The sequence below is a fragment of the Papilio polytes genome, unplaced genomic scaffold (assembly GCF_000836215.1).
Source record: "Papilio polytes unplaced genomic scaffold, Ppol_1.0 DF823868.1, whole genome shotgun sequence".
NCBI lineage: Eukaryota > Metazoa > Arthropoda > Insecta > Lepidoptera > Papilionidae > Papilio > Papilio polytes.
Window position 1 is genome coordinate 1161982 of NW_013525336.1, and position 21938 is coordinate 1183919.

Here is a 21938-nt window from a genome sequence, read left to right on the forward strand (position 1 = left end):
GGTACGAAATTTATTTCGACTCTCAGCTTTTCGTCCACGTCGAAACGGTAAAGTTAAATTAAATAAGAGGTTGTAAAAAGTAAGCGAAATGGACGCTGTAACGAAGCTTAAAATAATGGCTCGTTATTTCCAACGTGGGGCGAAATAAAACACAAGAAAATACACATATTCTAGTGGTTATGATTTCGTTTAGAAATACTTTCACTCCAGTGGAAAAAAACATATACCACCTGTCTTTTTGAAGCTAGTAATAATAATTAATTTACAAATGAAAAAGTCAAAACTTGTTTAATTTAGACCAAGAAAGAATTAATTAAAAAACAAAATTCCCATTCGATTATTGATTGTCAGGCACATCAAAATCGACTACAATTTAACGGACCTTGCTAAATAATTTTCATCGGTATTTATATTACTATTGAAAAATAATACGTATCTATAAGTTGGAGTTTGTTATATTATGATAACATGAATATTTTAATTACATTAACTTTATTATTGTAAAGTAAATAAACAGTATATATCGTTTATTGTTTTAGTTCAAGAGGAGAAATGCCAATTGAGGTGTTTTATTTGTTTTTCATGTAAAACAAGTCTTTTTGATAAGAATCGGCTAATTAAGAACAAAATAATAAGTTTGTTTTTTATTAAATTAGACTTTTGTTTTTTATTTATTGCCGTTACTGTCATTTGTTGCATGTATTGTAGTGTTAATTAAGAGAATAAGACATAAGAGAAACCATTATTTATTACTGTAATCTAGGAATATTTAAATTTTAGAGTAATTTAGAAAATAAATAAATAAATTTCGAAATACGTCTATGTTGTTTATATAAAAGTGTCGTTTGTAATAACAGATGTAAAATTTGTGTTTAAAGCGGCTACAAAACTACAAACTATGTTCAGCAGTTCTGCAAATAGCTAGGCATTTCTAATGGCAGTACTGAAATACCGAATGCCACGTGGTATGGTCGCGGTCGTTGCACTGCCATTACCTTTGACTATTAACAGACACGACCTGTCAAGCGCATATTCCCTAGTAAACACGAACAATAACTTCCAAAGTTATGTCCATATGTTTACTTGATTTGTGTGTGTTCTTTTGAGTTAGAATGCATTCACAAGGACTTTTTCACTTTTAATTGTCATTAGTAAGCTTCCCCGTGGGCATGGGGGAAAATATTTATTTTTTAATATAACGAGGTGATTGCACCTTTCTAGGCCATTCCTGAAGGTGGAACTCAAGGGTTCCGAAACTAGTCGCTGCCGCCACCGGAAAAAATGATTTATAATTAGTTAGTCCATTCCTGTATAGTTAAAGATTGCAATTGATATATTTAAATCGACGTCCGCGCAATTAACGTGTTGTACTCATTACATGTTCGACACAAGCTCTTCTAATTATACTTCGATTGTTAGCTCGACCCTGGTAATTGTTTTGTCATACTGTTTCTAGTTAAAGATAAGTGATTGTTGATTTGTTCATATTAAGATAGTTCTATCATTGTAGAAAAACTAATTTAAAAGAAAACCTTTACTAGTAAATATAGTTATATAGCAGTAATATAGTCTAGTAATAGCTTTTTCCCGCATCTCCGTCCGCGTAGAATTAAAAAAAGAACAAAAGTAAATAGCCTATGTGTTCTTCCAGACAATTCTCTACATCTACAGAAAAATTCATCGAAATCCGTTCAGCCGTTTAGAAAACAAACTCTAACAAACATCCATCCATCTAAACTTTCGCATTTATGTTATTAGTATTATAATTGGAATGTATATAACATGAAATGTTTTAACAGTGTTATTAAGCTTATTTTTATGTAAATCAAGGTAGCTACAGTAATTCGCATTTAGTTGAAATTATTAGAAAGTAGCTTTTGCCCGCCACACCGTCTGCGTGGAATTAAAAAAAAACATAAGTGAGTAGACTATGTGTTCTTTCAGGCTATCGTCTACATCTGTACCAAAATTCATCAAAATCCATTCAGCCGTTTAGACTACAAACTCTAACAAACATCCATCCATCTAAACTTTCGCATTTATAATATGAGTAAGATGTGTGGAACACTATTGTAATGTGAAGCCTGAAAAGTCCCAAAAAAAAAATAAGTGGCTATTTTCGATGAATGGTACAAATATTTAGGAGTTCAAATTAAGTTAAGAATACGAAATAGAATTTTCTATCTTCGTAAAAGTTAAAAATTTAAATGTATTTTATTAAGTGCAATATTTTAGTCAGTAACAACACTTTTCTGTTTCAATTAAAAAGTTTTTTACTTAAGATACTTATTACTTTTTTTGTTATGTATACATTTCAATGTGTGTAAATACAAAAAAAATAAAAATGACAATGATTTATTGGTGTAACAATTGATTGTACAAGTTATTCAGATGTAGAACTTTCCTTTTAGGTGACCAATAGGTACTTGTGTTAGGAAGTCCCGCTCTTCCGTGTAACACATAATATTGTAAGGTATGCACAATCTATCTGTATCAATAAAATAAAGCGTAAAAACACATTACTTTGTGGCGTAAGATGTCAACAATCACAGCATAATTTTTAATATTTTTTTCTTTAATATAAAGCACTACACTTACAACACGCTTTAGGCAATGTATTTTCACGCTATTAAATTTAGGGGTAAATAAATTGGAAAAAATACTTCACGTGGAAAAGAGATCAATGTATGTTATGTGTATATATATATACTTAATTGTAATGCGAATGCGTTTGTATGCAAAATGCCAGTCCCGGGCGAACAGTAAATTGGTTTTAGTGAGCGGTGTGCGGTTTGTTTCAAAGGTTTCGGGTGTTACGTTTATTTGCATTTCGTTAAAAGCTTCAACTGAAAAAGAATTTACAGTATTGTTCAAGTTGAGTTTATTTGTTTTTAGTAAAAATCCCTTTGTTAATTGCTTTTTACTACAAATACAGAATTTTATAATTTAACTCCAACATTTTTTAAATAAAATTACTACTAAAAGCTTGTATAACACAAATTACTAATATTGTAAATGCAAAAGTTTACATGGATGTATGGATGTTTGTTATAGTTTGTAGCCTAAAATGGCTGAACGGATCTTGATGAAATTTGGATATAGCGGATAGACTGGAGAAACACACAGACTACTTACTTTTGATTTTTTAATTCCACGCTGATGGAGTCGCAGGCGAAAGGTAGTATTATATAATGATAAAAGTCACATCATAGAAGACACATGCATACCTTGAATGCAATCTGTTTACAAAAATCATTTCCGCTTTAAACGTATGGATGTGATAAATCACTAAGCGTGTCGACAATTGATTGACGATTTTTCGATTATTGTGCGCATAAATATTCCATTTGCTTCATAGAGAGGAAGCGGGCACACATTGTGTTTGAAAATTGAGACACAAAATAATATAAGGCAACATTATTAGTCCGTTAAAAAAGAATATAATCTACAGAAGGTCATGTTTATGGTAACCGAGAGAGTTCATCAAGAAGAGTACGTGGAATAGACAACGCAATGATTTTTTTATCATTAGTAAGTGGTACAGTAATAAATTATTTTCTCGCAATCTCCATTATAAAGAGTCAATGCTCTAATTCAGGCACTAATTATTTTGTGCTTGTACTTGAAGTTACTAACCAGATGTTGACTGTATCACTGAATTTCGAAATAGAAACCACGACTACGTCCTCGACTACCAGTTGAAAAATCTCATAAAATATCCGTATAAAGTTCTATAACTAATAGGATTGGATAGTCATTTAACTAAAGGACAAGATAAGGATCTAATTTATAATAGTAGTGTCTGTTGTTTGTAATAGTAATAATTAATATTGCATTTCTATTGCTACCATATGTAATCTCTCTCTCTCAGGATCGTTTCCTCATTCCTGAGGGTCGCGACCACTCTCCTTGACAATCTCTCGAAGGGTGTTTCTCCACTCGGTGCGGATTCTCTTCGAAGGGTATGGCGTTTTGTAAAGTTGTGTCGCGTGTGATGCATATTTAGTCTGTCCAGCGTATAGGGCGACATCCTTTGGATCTCTTCCCCTCGATTTGCCCGTAATAGCTTTTCTAGGTTTTCGGGGGATCGCCTAACAACGTGACCGAAGTACACCAGCATGCGGCTGAGACGTATCGTGGATAGGCGTTTAGTAATTTTGAGTTCTTCTAATATTGAGTCGTTTGTCTTGTGTGCAGTCCACGGTATTCTCATAATTTTCCGCCAGCACCACATTTCAAAGGCGTCTATGCGTTTACGATCTGCCTTGCCTTGATGTAATAAGTGCATCAAATCCACGGGCATCGATGAGTTTGCAAAAAGTGAATTATATCTGTTTGGCATTGCTCTCACGATTCTAATAATGAATTAATAAAATAATTTAAGACTGCATTCCATAATCGTATTAAATTTATATAACGTGTAATAAAAGTAATATTTACCGTATAATTTACAAATTAATTATTAACACTAAAATGATTTCGTCGAAAATCAATTTACTGCAGCGATAATTTAAACATGTTTTTAAAAATATCATCCGAATTAATAAGAACGTATTTTTATAGCAATACTGATGAATGTATTTAAAGTATATTTTAGATAACTTTTCCAAAATAATTCTGTACATTTAAGAGTAAAACTAAACTTTTCAAGCCTAAACATTATCAAAACAAATCTAAATCCTCGAATACGTCAAATAAATCACAGCAGTTGAATGTTTGTATTGATTTATACACGTGCCGTGATATCGAATGAAGTTTTATGTTTATTCCACTAAGGATCCATTCACATAGACCGCACCGTACACCGGAAGCATTGCAAATTTTTATCGTAAATCAAATTGAGCTTTATCCAATTGTAATAAGGTTAGTTTTTAATTTTCACTTTTTTACATTTGATCTTCATAAGAAAAGATTTGCTAAATACAACCTTGTTTCAATTACTTACAGCTCAATTTTATTTAAGATATAAAATTTACTTTGCTCTACGCTCAGGGCTATGTGAACGGAACCTAACGGTGTATTTACTACAGAAATTATATATAACAGATTATTATCTTATTTTATCCTTTACGTTGTTGTGCATAGGTTTGTATTTACCTTAAACCATGTGAATTAATAAAGTAAAAAGGACTTTTAAATTGTAAAAAAAAAACAAAAACAAAGTTATGAAAAAAAATTAAAGAATTTCAATCCTTTTGCCAAGAGTATGAGCAGGTAATCATACTAATCATACTAATATTATAAATGCAAAAGTTTGGATGGATGGATGGATGTTTGTTAGAGTTTGTAGCCTAAATGGATCTCGATGAAATTTGGAAGATGTAGAGGGTAGTCTGGAAGAATACATAGGGGGCGAAAGCTAGTATTGGAATAAATTGCCTCGTTCCAATTTGAGGGACGTACACAATAAAGAGACGGAATGCAGCCGCAGTACGCACTAATATTCCATGATCAAAAAGGGATAGGAAATTCATTATTTCGTACTTTCTAGATTGAATTATTTAATACTATGCTACTACCATATAAGAGAACTTGTCTTCTGATAAATGATAAAATGGAAGACAATTGACTAATTAAATCTTGAAGTAACCTGCGTTGTTATTGTAACTTATATCTAGTCATTGTGGACACATTTGTGATTATGTGTTTCAGTCATTAACAATTTTTTACCTCTTGAACCTTCGATTCTGAGAGCTTCTAATCTAGGGACTTCTAATTTTATAATTTTTAATTCAAAGTTATTTCTTAAATATTTATGGAGACTTAACTTGAAAGACAGTTTAATATTTAACTATTGCAAGAAATTAAAACGTTGAATACCGTTCAGGAAATGTTTATTGTATAAAATATTAGTGCAGAAATTGTTAAAAAAAATTGTTGTTATGATCTAATACTGCATAAACTCATCGATTGGTACTCTAATGAAGAATGCTTTGAGAGCACTGAAGATGTTCTTGACAATACCACTGTCGATGGGCTCGCCGACTTGCCATATGGTCATCCAGTCCTTGTTGATGATATTCATTAAAGGTTGAACTGAAAATAAAAAAAAATTAAGTAACAGAATCAAGTAATTCTAAATATTTAACGTAATAATTTTTACTCAAGCATTTCATTGTTAGATGAAATCTGAATTTCTGCTAGGCAAATGTAGTTCTTTCTTTTCTTATCCAGTGGACCCACATACTAAACCAGGTTAATTATCCAGTTTGTTGGTTGTCAAACTACGATCCCGAAGGTTACTCTTATAATATGATCGATTCTACAGCCATTCCGGTAATTTTACCATTCCACCAAGTAGACCAATTAGATTGATCTCTTTAATTTTATTTCTTAATCACAAATATGACTTTCAATATTAACAAAATCATTTTAATCAGAAGCAAAGTTGAATAACATTCTACCTTGTTCGACGTCGCCTGAAAAAAGTCCAGCCAAATCTATGTTCATGGATTCTCTAGGCTCACTGAAAAATTCATAGGTCAGAAGCTTCCAGTAATTCTTTCCATTTATAACTATTTTATCGAATTTAGCGGTGATTGTAGTCCTTAAAGAATCTGTAATAATTTACACGTGTTTGAAAGGATTAATTTATTGTTACATTGACAATTTTATTGAAAGCAATACGTACTTGTTTCCATTCTGAAGTCACCTTCTTTATCAATATCGAATATAAACATTTTTCCATTAAATTTATATGAACCAGTTCCTATCATTGGACAATCAACGGTGAATTTCATAGCAGATTCATCACGGAGTTGTCTGTGGATAAATTTAATTATTCCAATAACATGTTTACACTTTCTAGTTCTTAATAGTATCATTAGCATTCTTAATCTGCTCTTACAGGATTGTTCTTATAACTTACCTAAATTCAACGACTCTACATCTTCTTCCTCCACGAATTTGTAAATGCGGCAACATAAACTTGAAATTATCTTGATCTGCCCACATTGTAAGGTTTTCAAAATTCATCGGATCTGTCGGCGGGACTCCAATTTCAGGAATCCCGTTGGCGATGTACGGGTAAGCGATCTGCATATTAGCAGTCAGGAGACAATCTTCTTCGTTCAATTTGCAAGCTTTGATGAAAGGCACTTGAATGAAAACAATACTTTAGAACATGCAACTACATAAATAAAACAAGACAATAGTGAAATTGAATGTAGGAGTACAAAAGAGAAGAAATAACGGAGAAAAGATTGTATTGTAAGAAGGGGCTGAACTCAGATATGACGGCTTCTAGATTTTTATAAGAAAAAGAGCAGTATGAAAGTAGTCAGTTAATTGTTATATTTAAAGTGAATACAATACCAATAGTATTACAGGAACAGAGTAGAGCAAAACTTAAAATGAATAGAAGGATGTACATTTTCGTCATTTTTACGTATATTCTTAGAAATTAAATTCTTGATGATGCTGTTGATACTTGTAAGCGACTGATACAAACTTACAAACACTGTTCAATATATACTTATACTTATGTTCTATGTTGTTGGTTCAAATAAGAAAAATTGATATTAAAAGAGTAATAAATTCATAGATAATGTCAAACTTAAGTAATTATTAAGTAATTCAAGCTTAATATAAAATCTAATGATATTTATTAATATCTGACTTTTTATGATCTTTAATTATTTCTATAAAGTTTAACCAAATTATAGTCTGAATAGTTTTAGATGTGAAATAGTTACAATTGCCCTTCTGTCGAACTCTACGTTTGTAGCTATAAAGATGTTTGCAAATACGTAACATAGAATGTTGATAAAAGCCATCTACTGATACAGTGGGCAGATAAAGGATGATGATGGTGTTTTACTGATAGAAAAAAAATTTAGACAATTTATTATGGGATTTTTCATACCATCTGTTAAATCATGCCTCTTAAGGTAATGAGGATTTAAAAAAATCATAGGCAATATTGATGTAAATTTAATAATGTTTATAACTGGAAACTTAATTATACTAATATTATAAATGTGAAAGTTTAGATGGATGGATGTTTGTTAGAGTTTGTAGCCTAAACGGCTGAACGGATCTTGATGAAATTTGGCACAGACCTAGAGGATAGTCTCGAAGAACACATAGGCTACTGACTTTTATTTTTCTTAATTCCACGCGGACGGAGTCGCTGGCGAAAGCTAGTAGATTTCTATTTTTACAAATAATGGTGCAACATTGCCTAATAATCTGCCAATTTAAATAAACATATATCCTAATTTTATGTCTTAATCTTAATATATTTAAGTCAAATAGGCCTTAAACATTTTTATGTCGAAATTAAATCAACAATAAATAAATATTAATGTTATCTGTTAATCTAATTAATTATAATTATATTTATATATGTTGTGTATAAACTTATTTGTTCCGTATGTTTGTTACAAAGATGTGTTTTTTTATTGTCAGGTTAAGTTAGTTCAATCAAAATCTACTCTTTAAATGCAGTTGCAGTGATCGTTGCAGTAATTTTGTTGGACTTAGCGCCTGGATTAAAGTATCTGCAATGTGGAAATTTAGTAATTTCTTCGGATTGAGAGGAAATTAAGAAAGTATAATAAGCTAATTTCGGAGTATAACGCTGCCCATAGACATCTGTATTTGCAAAAGCGTTGCCTTCCCTTAATCAACAATGGAGGGGATGAACGAATAACATTGGGCATCCTGTCTCCTTCAAAATTTCAGGCCACTTCCCATCCTATTCGTAGAACTTTATTGTAATCCGTAGATCATATTTTTCAATTGCTATTCCGATGTCTCGGGTTGGTTAAATTTCAAGACATAGAATTCATCGTCAGCTATCAGGCTAGCACTCGCAGAGCCTACTCCATGTGGCTACCATACAACGTGGTTGTCTAAAGTCAACCATGCTGGCACAATGTGGGATCGTTGATTTCACACGTATCTTTTTCGTCGATATGAGCAAGTTGCTTCATGATGTTTTCCTTCACTGAAAGAACGTTCGACACGATTCCAGAATCTGTAGATTAAGCTCAGGGGTTTAAGTAGTAAAGTTCCTTAACCGCTGAGCCGATGTTCTAAATAGATTTAAATTGTAACAAAATACCTCGATAAAGTAATACAATTCGAGATCGGTTATTGATTTCTTAGTGCAGGATGTCATTCAAATCGTGTTTTTGGATAAAGTCAGTCGGGTTTCTTTGTTTCTTTTTAGTGATTATAATTAAAAAATTGTTACGTTAGGAATGCAGCTATAAGAAATCTGATCGTGGACAGAATTTATTGACCACCGCGCATGCTGGGTTTCCTTGACCTTTTTTGATTATTTGGTGTTTGATGCAAGTTTTTTGCATTCTACAAAATCGTACTGATTTAATTTAATATTCATACTAGATTAGAATTGACATTTTGCCAAATTTTCAAAACATTATGCATATATATAAAGTAGTTCACAAATAAAACTTTCGGTACATATAAATACGAAAAGTGATTAATTTAAGTAGCTTTAGATAAAGATGTTAATAGTATTAAGAAATTAAATTCTAATAGCCGCATTGGATAATTTTACAATATTAGCAGATACAATATGTATCACGTATTGAACTGGGATGACTATGGCAAATGTTTGTAGAAAATAATCATAATCAAATCAGAAAAGCAATTGATTTTGTTTTCCTTGTTTTTTGTGCAATATTTATCTTGGTAATCCAAACATTTTTGTTTATGCTATTCTTTTGAAAATTCAAATTTTTAATATTTTTTTTTCTACCAGTATTTTTTTCATACACGCTTTAACCACGTTAGTATCACGAACGTATCATGTTCGTATCACGCCGAGTCTAGCTTCTTTGTTATATATCTATACTTCAAAGCTCCTTTCAAATAACACTTTTGGTTCTATTGCAAAAATTGAAGGTTGTTGTTTTAAAGGTCATCGCGTATTAGGTAATCCTACATTGCCCCTCCTGTTGTGTTGTCCTATGTACTTTTTTATCGACCGTCATTCTATACGAAGTCAACAGGTTTCGAAGGCAGATATGCAAAAAGTCGCCTGCGATCGTAATTAAAACAAATTGATTTTGTCTTTTTTTATAAACATCAATGGATACCTACAGTTCAGACGCTAAGCGTTTTAGAGTAGATCTAATGTGCGATGATCTTATTACAACCTCATTTTAAGTCTTTTTATTTTTTACTGCATCAAATAATACATTAGAATAATACTTATAGAGTTTTAAGAAATTCTTTATTACTTAAAATTAAAATTATGTCTTAAGTTACACAATTTAAGCGCGTAGAAGATCCTCAATTGGCACTCTAAGGAAGAATTTTTTTAGACATTCAAAGGTGTTTTTCACGATTCCATCAGCCATAGGTCCTCCAATCTGCAGCGTGCTATCCCAATTCTTATCCATGGCGCTCAGGAAGGATCGTGCTGAAAAACAATACAGGTTTTTATAGTTTCATATGAATCAAGTAAGCCATACATTACATATATATGTATGATTTTGTTTCTTTTATTCCCTGAGGATGTTTAGGTAAAATATATCAAAGTGTCGCCGTGGTACACTTAAGTCTACATCCATGTCCATATTTTTAATATTGTTTTCACCGATCGGTATGTGCATTTAATTCGCATAAGACAATTTTCACCACTACTTATTATGTTATACGATATCGTCTGTTTCAAAATTTGAATAGCGTCCTTCAAGTAGGTGCCCTACAAACTGACTACACTGCATACTTTAACATCTTCGCACGAATGGGTCGACTCGCCCGGTGAAATACCACGACCGCACAGAAGACAGGCGTGAAGTGGAAGCAATTATGCGTTTCGTCTGATGAGTGTGGTACCAGAGGCCCAATTTTAGTCCCTTTCCCGTCCCAACTTTTTCTTTAAGAGAAGGATGGATGGGAAGGTGGATTTGACGGTGGCGGAGACGCATAGGATGGGGAAATATCTTCTTTATGTGCTTCTCCTCCTTCATCGATTTAGGGTAGGCAACGCATCTGCAATTGCGGATGTCTATGGGAGCGGTCGCTTCCCCATTTTGGCGGATTTAGGTGGCCGCTTGCTCGTTTTCCACCTTTTTGTATAAAAAAGGCGATTTTTCTTCAGTGAATGTAGATGTTCCGTTGAAGAGAAGTAGTAGGATGCAGAAGACGGAGAACCACATTCTGAAGTCATTGGCAAAGGCCTGTGTCCAGCAGTGAGCAGACAAGGGCTGATTATGATGAATGTAAATAAGATTATTACCTCTCATAAGCACAAGGAACGGTCAAATCGGAGGAAGAACAGAGACAAATCGGTTGATTGATGTGGGTAATGATTATTGATCGATTTTTTTAGTGAATAAAATTATTGTACCTCTATCCAGTTCACCGGCGAAGAGGCCGTCAAATTCAATATGCATAGATTGTGAAGGTTCGCTTGAGTATTCGAAACTTAAAAGATTCCAATACTTCTTTCCGTTGATAGCAGTTTTCTCCATTTTAATTGTCATAGACGTCTTCATTGAATCTGAAATTAATATTAATATAAAGTGACCTTTTAAAGCACATTTCATACAGTAAACGAAAACGTGGTACAATCAGCACATGTCTGCGATTAGATTCATAGATTTGTGTAAAATTGTTTTATTCGAACTGAGTTCGTGTTTCACTAAGGCCTTGTCGCCCTTAACTTATGGTAAACTTCGAATCCATTATTGTCAATGTTTAAAAATAGAAAACAAGAAATCGCAGTTGAAAATGTACCAATTACTTTTATGATAAACAAGAACAATTATTTTTGTAAGCATTGATTACAAGATTTTTCGAATTTGTATAGAATGTAGAACTAAAAAGTTTGCATATATATTTAAAATTAATTTGTGATTAAAGATTCTTAGTGGTATGGAAATATTATGATACCTGTGTGAATTTTGAAATCTCCTTCCTTTTCTAAATGGAATATACCCCATTGTCCTATAAACTTGTAAGGTCCTGTTCCCAAGAACGGACAATCCAATGTCAGTTTCATAACTGAATCTTGTTGACTTTGCCTGCACAAAAAAAAAATAATTGGATTATTCATAAACGAAAATGGTATTTACAAGTAATAGATTTTAAAGTTAATTATGTTGATAAATCGTATATAGGACTTACTTAAAATCAGCTATCTTACACTTCCTACCACCCTGTATTTTTAAAGCTGGTAAGATAAATTTGAAAACGCTATCTTCTGAACCCATGGTGAGATTCTCCAAAACCAACGGATCTGTGCCGGGTACTCCGATCTCTGGAATTCCTTCAGCGATGTATGGCAATGCTATCTGCAGGTTGGATGACAACAAGCACTCATTGTCATTAGATTTGCATTTTTTCACAAAAGGGGCTTAAAAAAAGAAAAAAATTACAAAAAAGTAAAAAAAAAATTTTTAGATTTTAAGTCATAAAATATTATACCTAGGTAAGTACTGGAATTGTTGACGACACAAGCGAATAGAAGAATAAATATTGTTGTGGTTCGAAACATTTCTGTTAATTTTTCTAAAAGGTGTTTCTTTACAGGCTTTCAACAATCGTCTGATTCGAAATTATTAAAAACGACACAATATATAGCATATTACGCATTCATTATATCCGCATACATTATGTTCCGATTGAATACTAGACTCTTTATCTATTAACACTTAATGTTAAGTGTTTTGTTAAAATTTTGTATATCATTAAAATGTTTTAATCCCAGTAAAATAGTCCTTGTGTATAATACTATACTGTTAATAAACAATTAAAATAGCTTAATATGAAAGGAAAATTTATTTTTTTGCCAATTATAAATCATAGATAGATCGTGTGAAAGAACAAGCGTAAGAAGGGAGTGAACGTCCGCAGAGATGTATGGAGTAAGTACAGTCAGCTGTATATATGTAAACATTTATTAAGCTTCTGAAACTCAAATAGTCCTTTTATTACAAACATATTTTTGCATGTATGTATTCGCCAATAGCATGAAGTCTGAAACATAAAGACAGATTCATACAAGTATACAAGTTTCGGAACAGTTGCAAATTTATACATAGTAGCTTTCGCCAGTGTCTTCGTCCGTGTGGAACTAAAAAAAAAACAAAAGTGAGTTGCCTATGTTTTCTTCCAGACTATTCTCTAAATCTGTGCCAAAATTTATCACGATCCATTCAGCAGTCTAGGCAACAAACGTCCATCTATCCACCTAACCTTTCGCATTTAAAATTTTAGTAAGATAACATTTATGAAGCCGACTGTACATACTGTGTGTAGCTAACCCAAATCACATATAGAACTATTTAGGTAGGGAAAAACATCTATATTTAAATTGAAATTTATTTAATAAGTTCAGGATCAAAGCTTTCGGATTAGGATAGGTCAAGAATGGATTGTTTTTTTTTATTTGTTGCAATAGTCAAAATAATTTTAGTATTTCATAGTCTACGACTTTCTAATCTATACTTAGAGACAATTATGTTTTAACAAGGAAATTTAGTAATGAAGGCAAACCAGTAAATTCTTTCCTTGATAAATGAAATTAATGTTTAATTTATGAAATATAATTCTATTTTCAATCAAATGAAATACAAAAATAGATGAACACTAGCGAATTTTAGAATAAAATGTTATTTTTATAGCAAAGTAAGACGATATAAACTATCATCACACTTAATTAATACAGACTCTACATAAATACATAACAATGAATCAATTTGTTTGTAAAATAAACAAACATTATATTGAAATTGAAATAAAGATTGTTGTTTTTTCCATATTAAATTTTATTCCATATTAAATTATTTTTTATACAAGAGTAGGAGACAAACAAGTGACGGGATCACCGAGTGCTTACCACGAAAGCATTCTTTTTAAATAAAAACAAAATTCTATGGTTATGCTATATAGTAGGCTTAATTTTTTATAACATGCTAGGATATTAAATTAATTCTTAAGAAGACGCAGGAATGCAAACTATATGATAATATAGAATATTAAATTGACGTAGGCTTCAAATTTAATTATCTCCTAATCCTCGGATTAACCAGTTTTTATTTGAATAAAAAAATCTAAATATGCAGATTAGATTAGGAATAAGCTATTTAAATGATTTTTTATCGTAGTTTTTCTATATTGTATACGCAAGAATGTTGGCAATATTCAAATTAAAAAATATTTTTTTCTCATAAACGGGTTGTTAGTTGTGCAACTAAAATGTTGAATTGGCTGAAAAACAATCGACAATCGCATAACTGTTGTTCGATAGTTTGGTCAAAGGTGTATCCGCTCATACATATCTTATTAAATATGCCAATATTGTAAATGAGTTAATTCGATTTAAACAAAATATTAAAAGCTATTTAAATTTGTTTGTTGAAAGTTGTAAACTACGGTACGAACCAATTTAAAAGTTTAACTAGTTCATGATGGTAAGAATTTTGTAAGTAAATTGTGAAGCGATGCGGCATCAAATTTATTTCACCCTAAATATGTGATTAAAATTTAAGTTTTATTTTATAAATCAGTCTACTCCAGAACCGCCAGGTACCATCCTCACCATGTTGATGGTGGCATTCCACAACCGTGCGGTTTTCGCGGAACTTTCCGTCCCGCACAGCCGCGGTGTGTAACGGTCTGTCCTCGGCGGTATTTCCAAATTATTACGTAATAGGATCCTTCAGGAAGCGAGCCTACAATTTCCTCAAAGGTCGGCAACGCATCTGTATTCCCTCGTTGTTGCGGATGTCCATGGGCGTCGTTGACCACCTCTGTGTTCCCGCCGCTCGTTTGCCTCCTTTTCTTATAAAAAAAAACAAAAAGATGTGTATGTTTTGCTTTAGCCAAGTGAAGATAATAAAAATATCTGCCTTTTATAGTATTTTGCAACTTGTACAATACCATACGGTGAAGGAAAACATCGTGATGCAACCTGCACATATCGGCGAAAAAAATCAAAGATATGTGTGAAGTCAACCAACCCGCACTTGGCCAGCGTGGTTGATTATGGCCTAGTCACCCCGTGTAGGGTAGGCTCCGAGCCCCTCGGTGGGGACGTATAGTGAGCTGGTGATGATGATGATGATGATGACAATACCATACAACATACATACATAACCCCTTTCTTAGAAAATACTTCGTCCGTAGATATAAAAGTAAAAATTCGTTGAGATTTAAATTCAAGATTAAGTACCAGATATAAATTTGCATCAAAATTAGGCTAAGAGTAATTAATTAGGATATACTAGAAGTGACATTTCTGTTTTAAGGTCGGTGTTAAAAGCTAATGAAAGCTTCGATTTATAGCAACAAATAAAAACATTATCGAGTTCAAGGTCAAAAGGGAGGCCGTATACAATGAATCACCATTTACGATCAATTAGAACTTGATATTTACGCTCTGAGACAAAGGCATTTGACATTAAGCTTTCGATGTCAAATGTTGTTTATTACCAGGTCGTTTTCGGGAAGCTTTTTAAAAAATCAAGTAGAAATTATATAAAATTTTTATTCTCAGTCTAAACACATCTTAAGATCCTATTTACTCAATATTTATTTATGCTAAATAACCAGTAACTCATTAAAAAAGGCAAAAGTGAAATTATGTGTAACTTGCTGTTGCTCCCGACTTCGGCCGCGTATAATTAAAAAAATATAACCTATGTTATTCATAGATAAATTACCTTTCTAATGGTGAAAGAATCGACCCAGTAGTTTTTGAGTTATTTCAATTCATACAAAAATACAAATCTTTCCTCTTTATAACATTGGTATAGATATAATTTTGAGAAGATAAGAAATCGAATAACAATTTACATTTTAAAACATGTGATTAAGTTGTCGCCATCGTCATATTGTCGCATTGCAACAGACAGATACATGGGCGTCGTCAGCCAATGATTTAGACCTACGGCTACGGGGAACGAGGGCTACAATAAATATAATCTTATTCGTAATAGGTTTTATATCTATGTTAAAAATGTGTAAAATATATAAATTAGTTTAAGTCAGTAAATAATAAAAAGTAAAATAGTAAGCTACCAAAACAGTAGAAGATAGAAAAAGATGTGATGCCCGTGGCAACACCACGCTTCACTCACTCAGCGATCGATAATAAAACAAGCAAGAACTGCGGACGACCGTCCGCGGTTATATCAAAAGTCTTAGTACGTACATATGTATTCGTACATTTACCAGTTTAATCCAAAGATTCTTTTAAAAATCAATATTATCAACGTTAATCTATTTTAAATTTTTGGAGTCTCTTGAGGTGGAGGCAGCTGTCCCTATCCCCTGGTGACGCGATACAAAAAAAACAATCAAATTAATTTTGGGTTCCCTTATCATGGCTGTAATTCAAAACTAATTTTGCACTTGAATTTTTCATTTCCTTTATCATGTCTCAGTTTACTTGATTAATTTAAAAAGAAGAGATTAAAGACTTAACAAGTTTATCCCAATTTAAATAATGGGTGACATTTTCTATGGTAATCAGTTGTTTGTCTTTTGATAAAAAATGTATCTAAAACACCACCACTCAAAACGTTGCAAAATCTTTTTGCCATAAAAAAAGTGATTTTTCAACATACTAATAAAATTTAAATAAATAGGTAATTACGCATATATCCGTGATTATTATTTGAAAGCGTCTATCCATTAGGATTGGATATTAACATAATCTAACACTGATTGCATTTAGCCCCCATTTGAAATTGTTTTCGTTACTCTTGGTATTATGAGAACATCAATTTTCTGTTCTAGACAATAGACGATAGAATTAATAATGCGAACCCAAACATTGCAATAGTTTTTCAGTCTACTTGAGAATAATTAACAGATCTACTTCTTTAACATCCTCATGCTTTAATTGTTTAAATTTACGCTGCCCGATTCTCCACGATGTTAGACTAGATTTCAGTAAGTCACGCAGATTCAATTACGTTTTCTTATAAACTACATCAATCAAGAGACAAAAGACAACTATCGGCTTATATAGAAACAAAATGGACAAACATAAATCGTGTACAGTCAACACGAAAATCTTCAAATACACTTTTTGCACAGCTTTTGTGTTTTGTCACTGGTTGTTAGCTATTCTAACTAAAACCTGACAGTGGTGTAGCATCAGTATTTGTTGCAGGAGTAACCCGATCGCCCGGTGCAATGCAACAACCACACAGAAGGTTGGCGTGAAGTAAGTGTGTAAGCCGTATACTAAATTTTAGGCCTCATAAAAAGGACAAGAAGTTAGTGTATTTTGCGGAGTAAGGAACTTATAGGAAGGGGAAATATTTTCATTTAATGCGTCCTCTGTCGGTTAAAGGTGGCGAATGACTAGCAGTTACTTTACGTTTTAGCCATTCATTATCATCTTTCTCCTTATCCTTCTCCCGTAGGTCTTTGTCCTTCACGTAACTCTATCATACGTCATCTCAGTCATCACTCTCTTTTTGGTTTTGATAGTATTTTATAAACATGGCTGAGAGCCTTAATAGTCGAAAATCATTAGATTTTCTAATATATGTACTACTGATATTATTATAAAATAAATAAAATTTGAACAAAAACAAGTGGTGTTGTTTAGACATGTAAATGGATAATCCTTGATAAAAATGAATTTGAATGCACACGTAATTTGTTGTTGAGGTATAATTTATTTTTGCAACTTTTTACCGTGGTTCCGCTTGCAAGAATATCTAATATTACTTATAGAATTTGAAAGTAAAGATTTAAATATATAGAAAATGTAGGTAATAAATTCTGTTCTGTCTGTGGTTGTATTTGATGTTAAATTAATGTCCAATCCACTTTAAACTCCTGTAGATTGAAGTTCTAGTCCGCAGAGAGAGTTATCATTGGTATCGTTTTCCAAGAATGAGACGGCGCAAATAATTTATAGATTTGTTTTTTGTCACAAAATAAACATATTTTGGTATTTAACATTTAGCAAGACCAATTTATTTAAGACATTATTATCTATTCCAAAACTAAGTATTTAAAATTCTAAACATCTTTTTTTATTTACTTGCATACTATTTAAATTTAAGACCGTCTCTTTAATGCTTTTTTGGTATCTTCACAGCTTAAAATGTACGTCGCGATTTGCTGTGTTTTTAAATTTAAAGATTTATAATCCATTAATACGATAGTCTAAACATAAAAAAACACTCGATAACTATATTCTGTGCCAGTAATCTTCACATGTGGTTGTATGTAATTCAGTGTTCTTTAAATAAAAATTTGATTTTCTCTTATAATGGTTAAATTGTCAAAAATAACGCTTTTCACTTATGTTTGTGCCTAATGTTTTTTTATCTCATCCACACCATAAATACCGTGGAACATAGATTTCAATAATATCTGATGAAAAATTCCCTTTTCTATTAAGGCAAAATCCTTTCAGACATTAGATTTTCGTGACGTAATTGTACATTACAATCGAACATCAAAATTTTGTTAACAGAGTAACAATGAATCCCATACGGCCATTACGTAATTTTTTGTCAGTTTGTGGTAATCTTAAGAAAAAGTGAAGTGATGTAATATGGGTAACTAATTTTAAAACTATGTGATAAATAGTGTTTTTTAAAGTTTTAAAATTTAATCGTTTTACATTTTTGTGATAACAACTTCTCTGGTGATTAGGCCAGTTCTAAAAGCTTTTTTTTTTATATAAGAGAAGGGGCAAACGAGCGGGGGGAACATAGAGATGGTCAACGACGCCCAGACATCCGCAACACCAGAGGACCTACAGATGCGTTGCCGGTCTTTGAGCAAATTGTAAGCTCGCTACTTAAAGGACCCTCAGTCGTATTGGTAAATGCATAGAATTCTGTGAAGTTATTAAATTTTCGCGCTTAAACTATTCCTGTTTGAATAAATGTTGAAATGTGTGTTTTTGACTAGAGAAAACATTATTAACTAGCTGTTCCCGTGCGACTTCATCCGCATAAGATTATGAAAATTTTATTATATTGTTTACATGTGTTAAATTAGCAATTGCAAATGTCAAAATGACATGACATGACAAACCATGGCAACCTTGCTTCCTTGATATTTGCAGCAACTTAAGGTCTCTTTCCCACAATAGGGTTTTTATCCAAAATATTTACCCCCTGAGTTTAATGGCGTGAAAAAATGTAGCCGTGACGTAAGTGTAGGGCTTTTTGTTAAAAAGAGAGTTATTAAAAATATGCTGTAATTGCTGACATCTTAGGCAACAAAGAAGTGTGTTTACGCCTTATTAAAATAGTGTAGATTTAATATTTTTTGATAACAAAAAAAGTTGTAAGTAAATTAGTAGAATACATACAACAGAAGATTTTAATCCCGAGAATGCGCATTTTATAAAAATGTAAAGAGTTAAAACCAAAATAATAATTTATTTCATTGATTTACGAGAATTAAAAGTTAGTATATATTATGCTATGTATACTTATTATATAGAAACTTATATACTATATATAAGTTTCTATATAATAAGTATACATAGCTATATACTATATATAAGTTTCTATATAATAAGTATACATAGCAGCGATCAAAGATGTAAATTTTAATACGACGTTTTTATCTTTTTTAATAAGAGGAAATAATTTGCAAGTCATACGAAATACTATTTGATGTTAATAAATTATTTTGTAAAATAGAACGTCATAAAAAAATTGTATTTTAAAATGCATGTATTTGAAGTATTATGCAACATCTAAAACAATTTCAGAACTCTGAAATGATTTTTACTCTTACCTTGAGGATAAACTTGTTAGTAGTTAAGGTTGTTACAAAGCAGAAATTGTGCTTGTTGTTGGAGTTACTTTATCTTATTTAAAATTTAGTTTGTGCATTGTACAGGATTTTACTACATTCTCTGTTAATGTCATGTTTGAAATTTTAAAGGAAATATCTTTGTTTTGATTTACTTTCCAGTAATAATTATGATATTTTGTATTTCATCATCATCTCTACAACCTTATCCTACTCCCGTTTTGTCGGCGAGGTTTTTGACCTTCAGGTTAATCTTCAGTCATCTCAGTCATCACTCTCTTGTTGATAAAGTCACCATTCATGCAATCCATTTATCTCTTGCTAAGCCCACTTACATACCTTTCCCACACTCACTTTTTTTTTTAATTTTGAACTCTATTGCTAATAGCATAACTGTTATGAAAATTTTGTTCTATTTTTTAAGGAACACGAACAGATTTAAGCATAAAATAGTTTTATTAAGTAGTAAAAATAATTATCATGATTTATGGTTGAGTTTCGACCAATAGACAGTAAGTTGAAATAAATAATTATTATGTTTCCGATACTTTATCCTCTTAAGGTGTGGACAAACATTTGAAACCAACAACGACCAACATTTGTGAATTATTATTAAATCCTTTTCGAGATATCTCTTTCGAGAAATAAAAATAACGAACAAAACTTGTTTACCTGGTTATTTACTGATACTGAATTAAACGAGTATGTATAATAAAACGTTGAGTAAGCAACAAAACGGACATGTTCCCCTACAGGCTATAATCCTTTTAAAATATTTTCTTTTTTCATGATAAACTTTTTGTGGATTGACAAGGCTAACCGCGAAATTATTCTTTTATAACAAACAAATAAATGGGAATCAAACAAACTAAAACAAATGTAAAACTTCTAACAATATTGTATGGTCGCTGACATTTTTACAGTAAGTTTCTACTGCTGTAAATCATGAATGAAAACTATTCGCTATCACTCCTAATCTCCTTGACAAAAAAGTGAGACAAAAAAATATTTAAATACAGGTGTCGTGACAATGGAAACTCACTTTTAACGTTTCCGCAAAAGGTCTAATGAGTCAATTCAATCATTGCCCGCTTTGTTTTGCGAACCATTCTCGTTTCAACGCGAAATGGGGAAAAAAATAATGAAAAAAAACGGCTCACGGTCTAAGAGATAATCGGTGATGAGATCGCGGCTGTCGGGATGATTGCATTGTTTGTAAATGAGAGCCGCCGCAAATAAAACGAAATGTTTATTCGGTATTGCTTTCTCTATTGTAAGCTAAAACCTTGTCTTACAATTGCTGAAATCTTAATATTGTAAACGTAAATATTACATCGATTACTTTACGTCGTAAGGGGATTAATTTAGAGAAATCCTTTTTATTGCTAGCCACATACTAACATGACAGTCTGTGCAAAATTCAATAGCTAGTAATTCGAGCTGTACATTGGAGTTTCAGTTTGTCAGTTCTCTTTAAAATGTAATCTATGGTATACTATTATTATAAAGAGGAAATATTCGTATTATTTGATTTTTTAAGTATTGAAATAGCTCAAAAACTTACAGGCTGAACTTTTTTATTATTTTTTATTTAATGACGTAATCGCTAGCAATAGCTAGAATAATAACACTCTTAATTTAATCAAAATATTGCATTTCGGGCAAATTTCAGCACATAACTAATTTATGTAAAGCTGTCCTCAATCACACACATGTTTCATATACATGAACAAAAAAAACTTCACATTTTGAAATTAATGGTTCGTCTGTTTACTAAATTTAGGCGTTGTACTGATATATAAATGGTATAATTCCTCATTCAAGTCTATGTTTATTGCAATTGCTTTGTCGGGTATGTATACTGGGGATGTTAAACGGCAGATATTAACAGTCAAGAGGCTGCCTTGCGGCGTTAACGAGCATCAACAAACCCCTTGGATTGTGGGGATTGCGTTTGTAATCTTTATATTTATCTCCCTTCCTTTCCGATGCTTCAATTTAATGCTGAGATGTATAAGATTAAAATAATGAGGAGGGGCAAAGGGACAATTTTATGATTGAAAATAATTGTATTTTATTATTTAGAAAATCTTAAACAAACATAAAGTTATGGTTTTGTTGGAACAGATCAGTTGCTGATAATATTTTGACAGGCGCTATAATAATCGTAAAATTGCTGGAACAAACATGACTGTTTTTATTTTGATTTT

General features: G+C 31.8%; 2 protein-coding genes across 2 annotated transcripts; both read right to left on the reverse strand.

Moving 5' to 3' along the window:
- Nucleotides 1-5887: 5887 nt before the first annotated feature.
- LOC106103124 (circadian clock-controlled protein-like) lies at nt 5888-7422 on the reverse strand. Its single transcript, XM_013282791.1, has 5 exons — nt 7315-7422; nt 6869-7097; nt 6632-6762; nt 6405-6557; nt 5888-6036 (listed from the first exon to the last, which is right to left on the reverse strand). The coding sequence occupies exons 1-5, from the start codon at nt 7379-7381 to the stop codon at nt 5888-5890; spliced, it is 729 nt and encodes a 242-aa protein (XP_013138245.1). The 5' UTR covers nt 7382-7422.
- A 2766-nt stretch (nt 7423-10188) lies between these two features.
- LOC106103183 lies at nt 10189-12541 on the reverse strand. Its single transcript, XM_013282869.1, has 5 exons — nt 12409-12541; nt 12109-12337; nt 11875-12005; nt 11330-11482; nt 10189-10396 (listed from the first exon to the last, which is right to left on the reverse strand). Exons 1-5 carry the CDS (start codon nt 12476-12478, stop codon nt 10248-10250), a joined length of 732 nt encoding a protein of 243 aa, XP_013138323.1. The 5' UTR covers nt 12479-12541; the 3' UTR covers nt 10189-10247.
- Between the last annotated feature and the right edge of the window lie 9397 nt (nt 12542-21938).

Bases quoted from the DNA above. Each gene is read 5' to 3' on its own strand.
- LOC106103124 (XM_013282791.1), bottom strand. From the start codon at position 7,381: ATGACGAAAATGTACATCCTTCTATTCATTTTAAGTTTTGCTCTACTC. The intron at 7,098-7,314 runs GTATTGTATTCA...TTTTCATTCAAG, and splicing joins CTGTTCCTGTAATACTATTG to TGCCTTTCATCAAAGCTTGC. The intron at 6,558-6,631 runs GTACGTATTGCT...AAATTATTACAG, and splicing joins TGACTTCAGAATGGAAACAA to ATTCTTTAAGGACTACAATC.
- LOC106103183 (XM_013282869.1), bottom strand. From the start codon at position 12,478: ATGTTTCGAACCACAACAATATTTATTCTTCTATTCGCTTGTGTCGTC. The intron at 12,338-12,408 runs GTATAATATTTT...TCTTTTTTTAAG, and splicing joins CAATTCCAGTACTTACCTAG to CCCCTTTTGTGAAAAAATGC. The intron at 10,397-11,329 runs GTACAATAATTT...ATTGTTTTTCAG, and splicing joins CGCCGGTGAACTGGATAGAG to CACGATCCTTCCTGAGCGCC.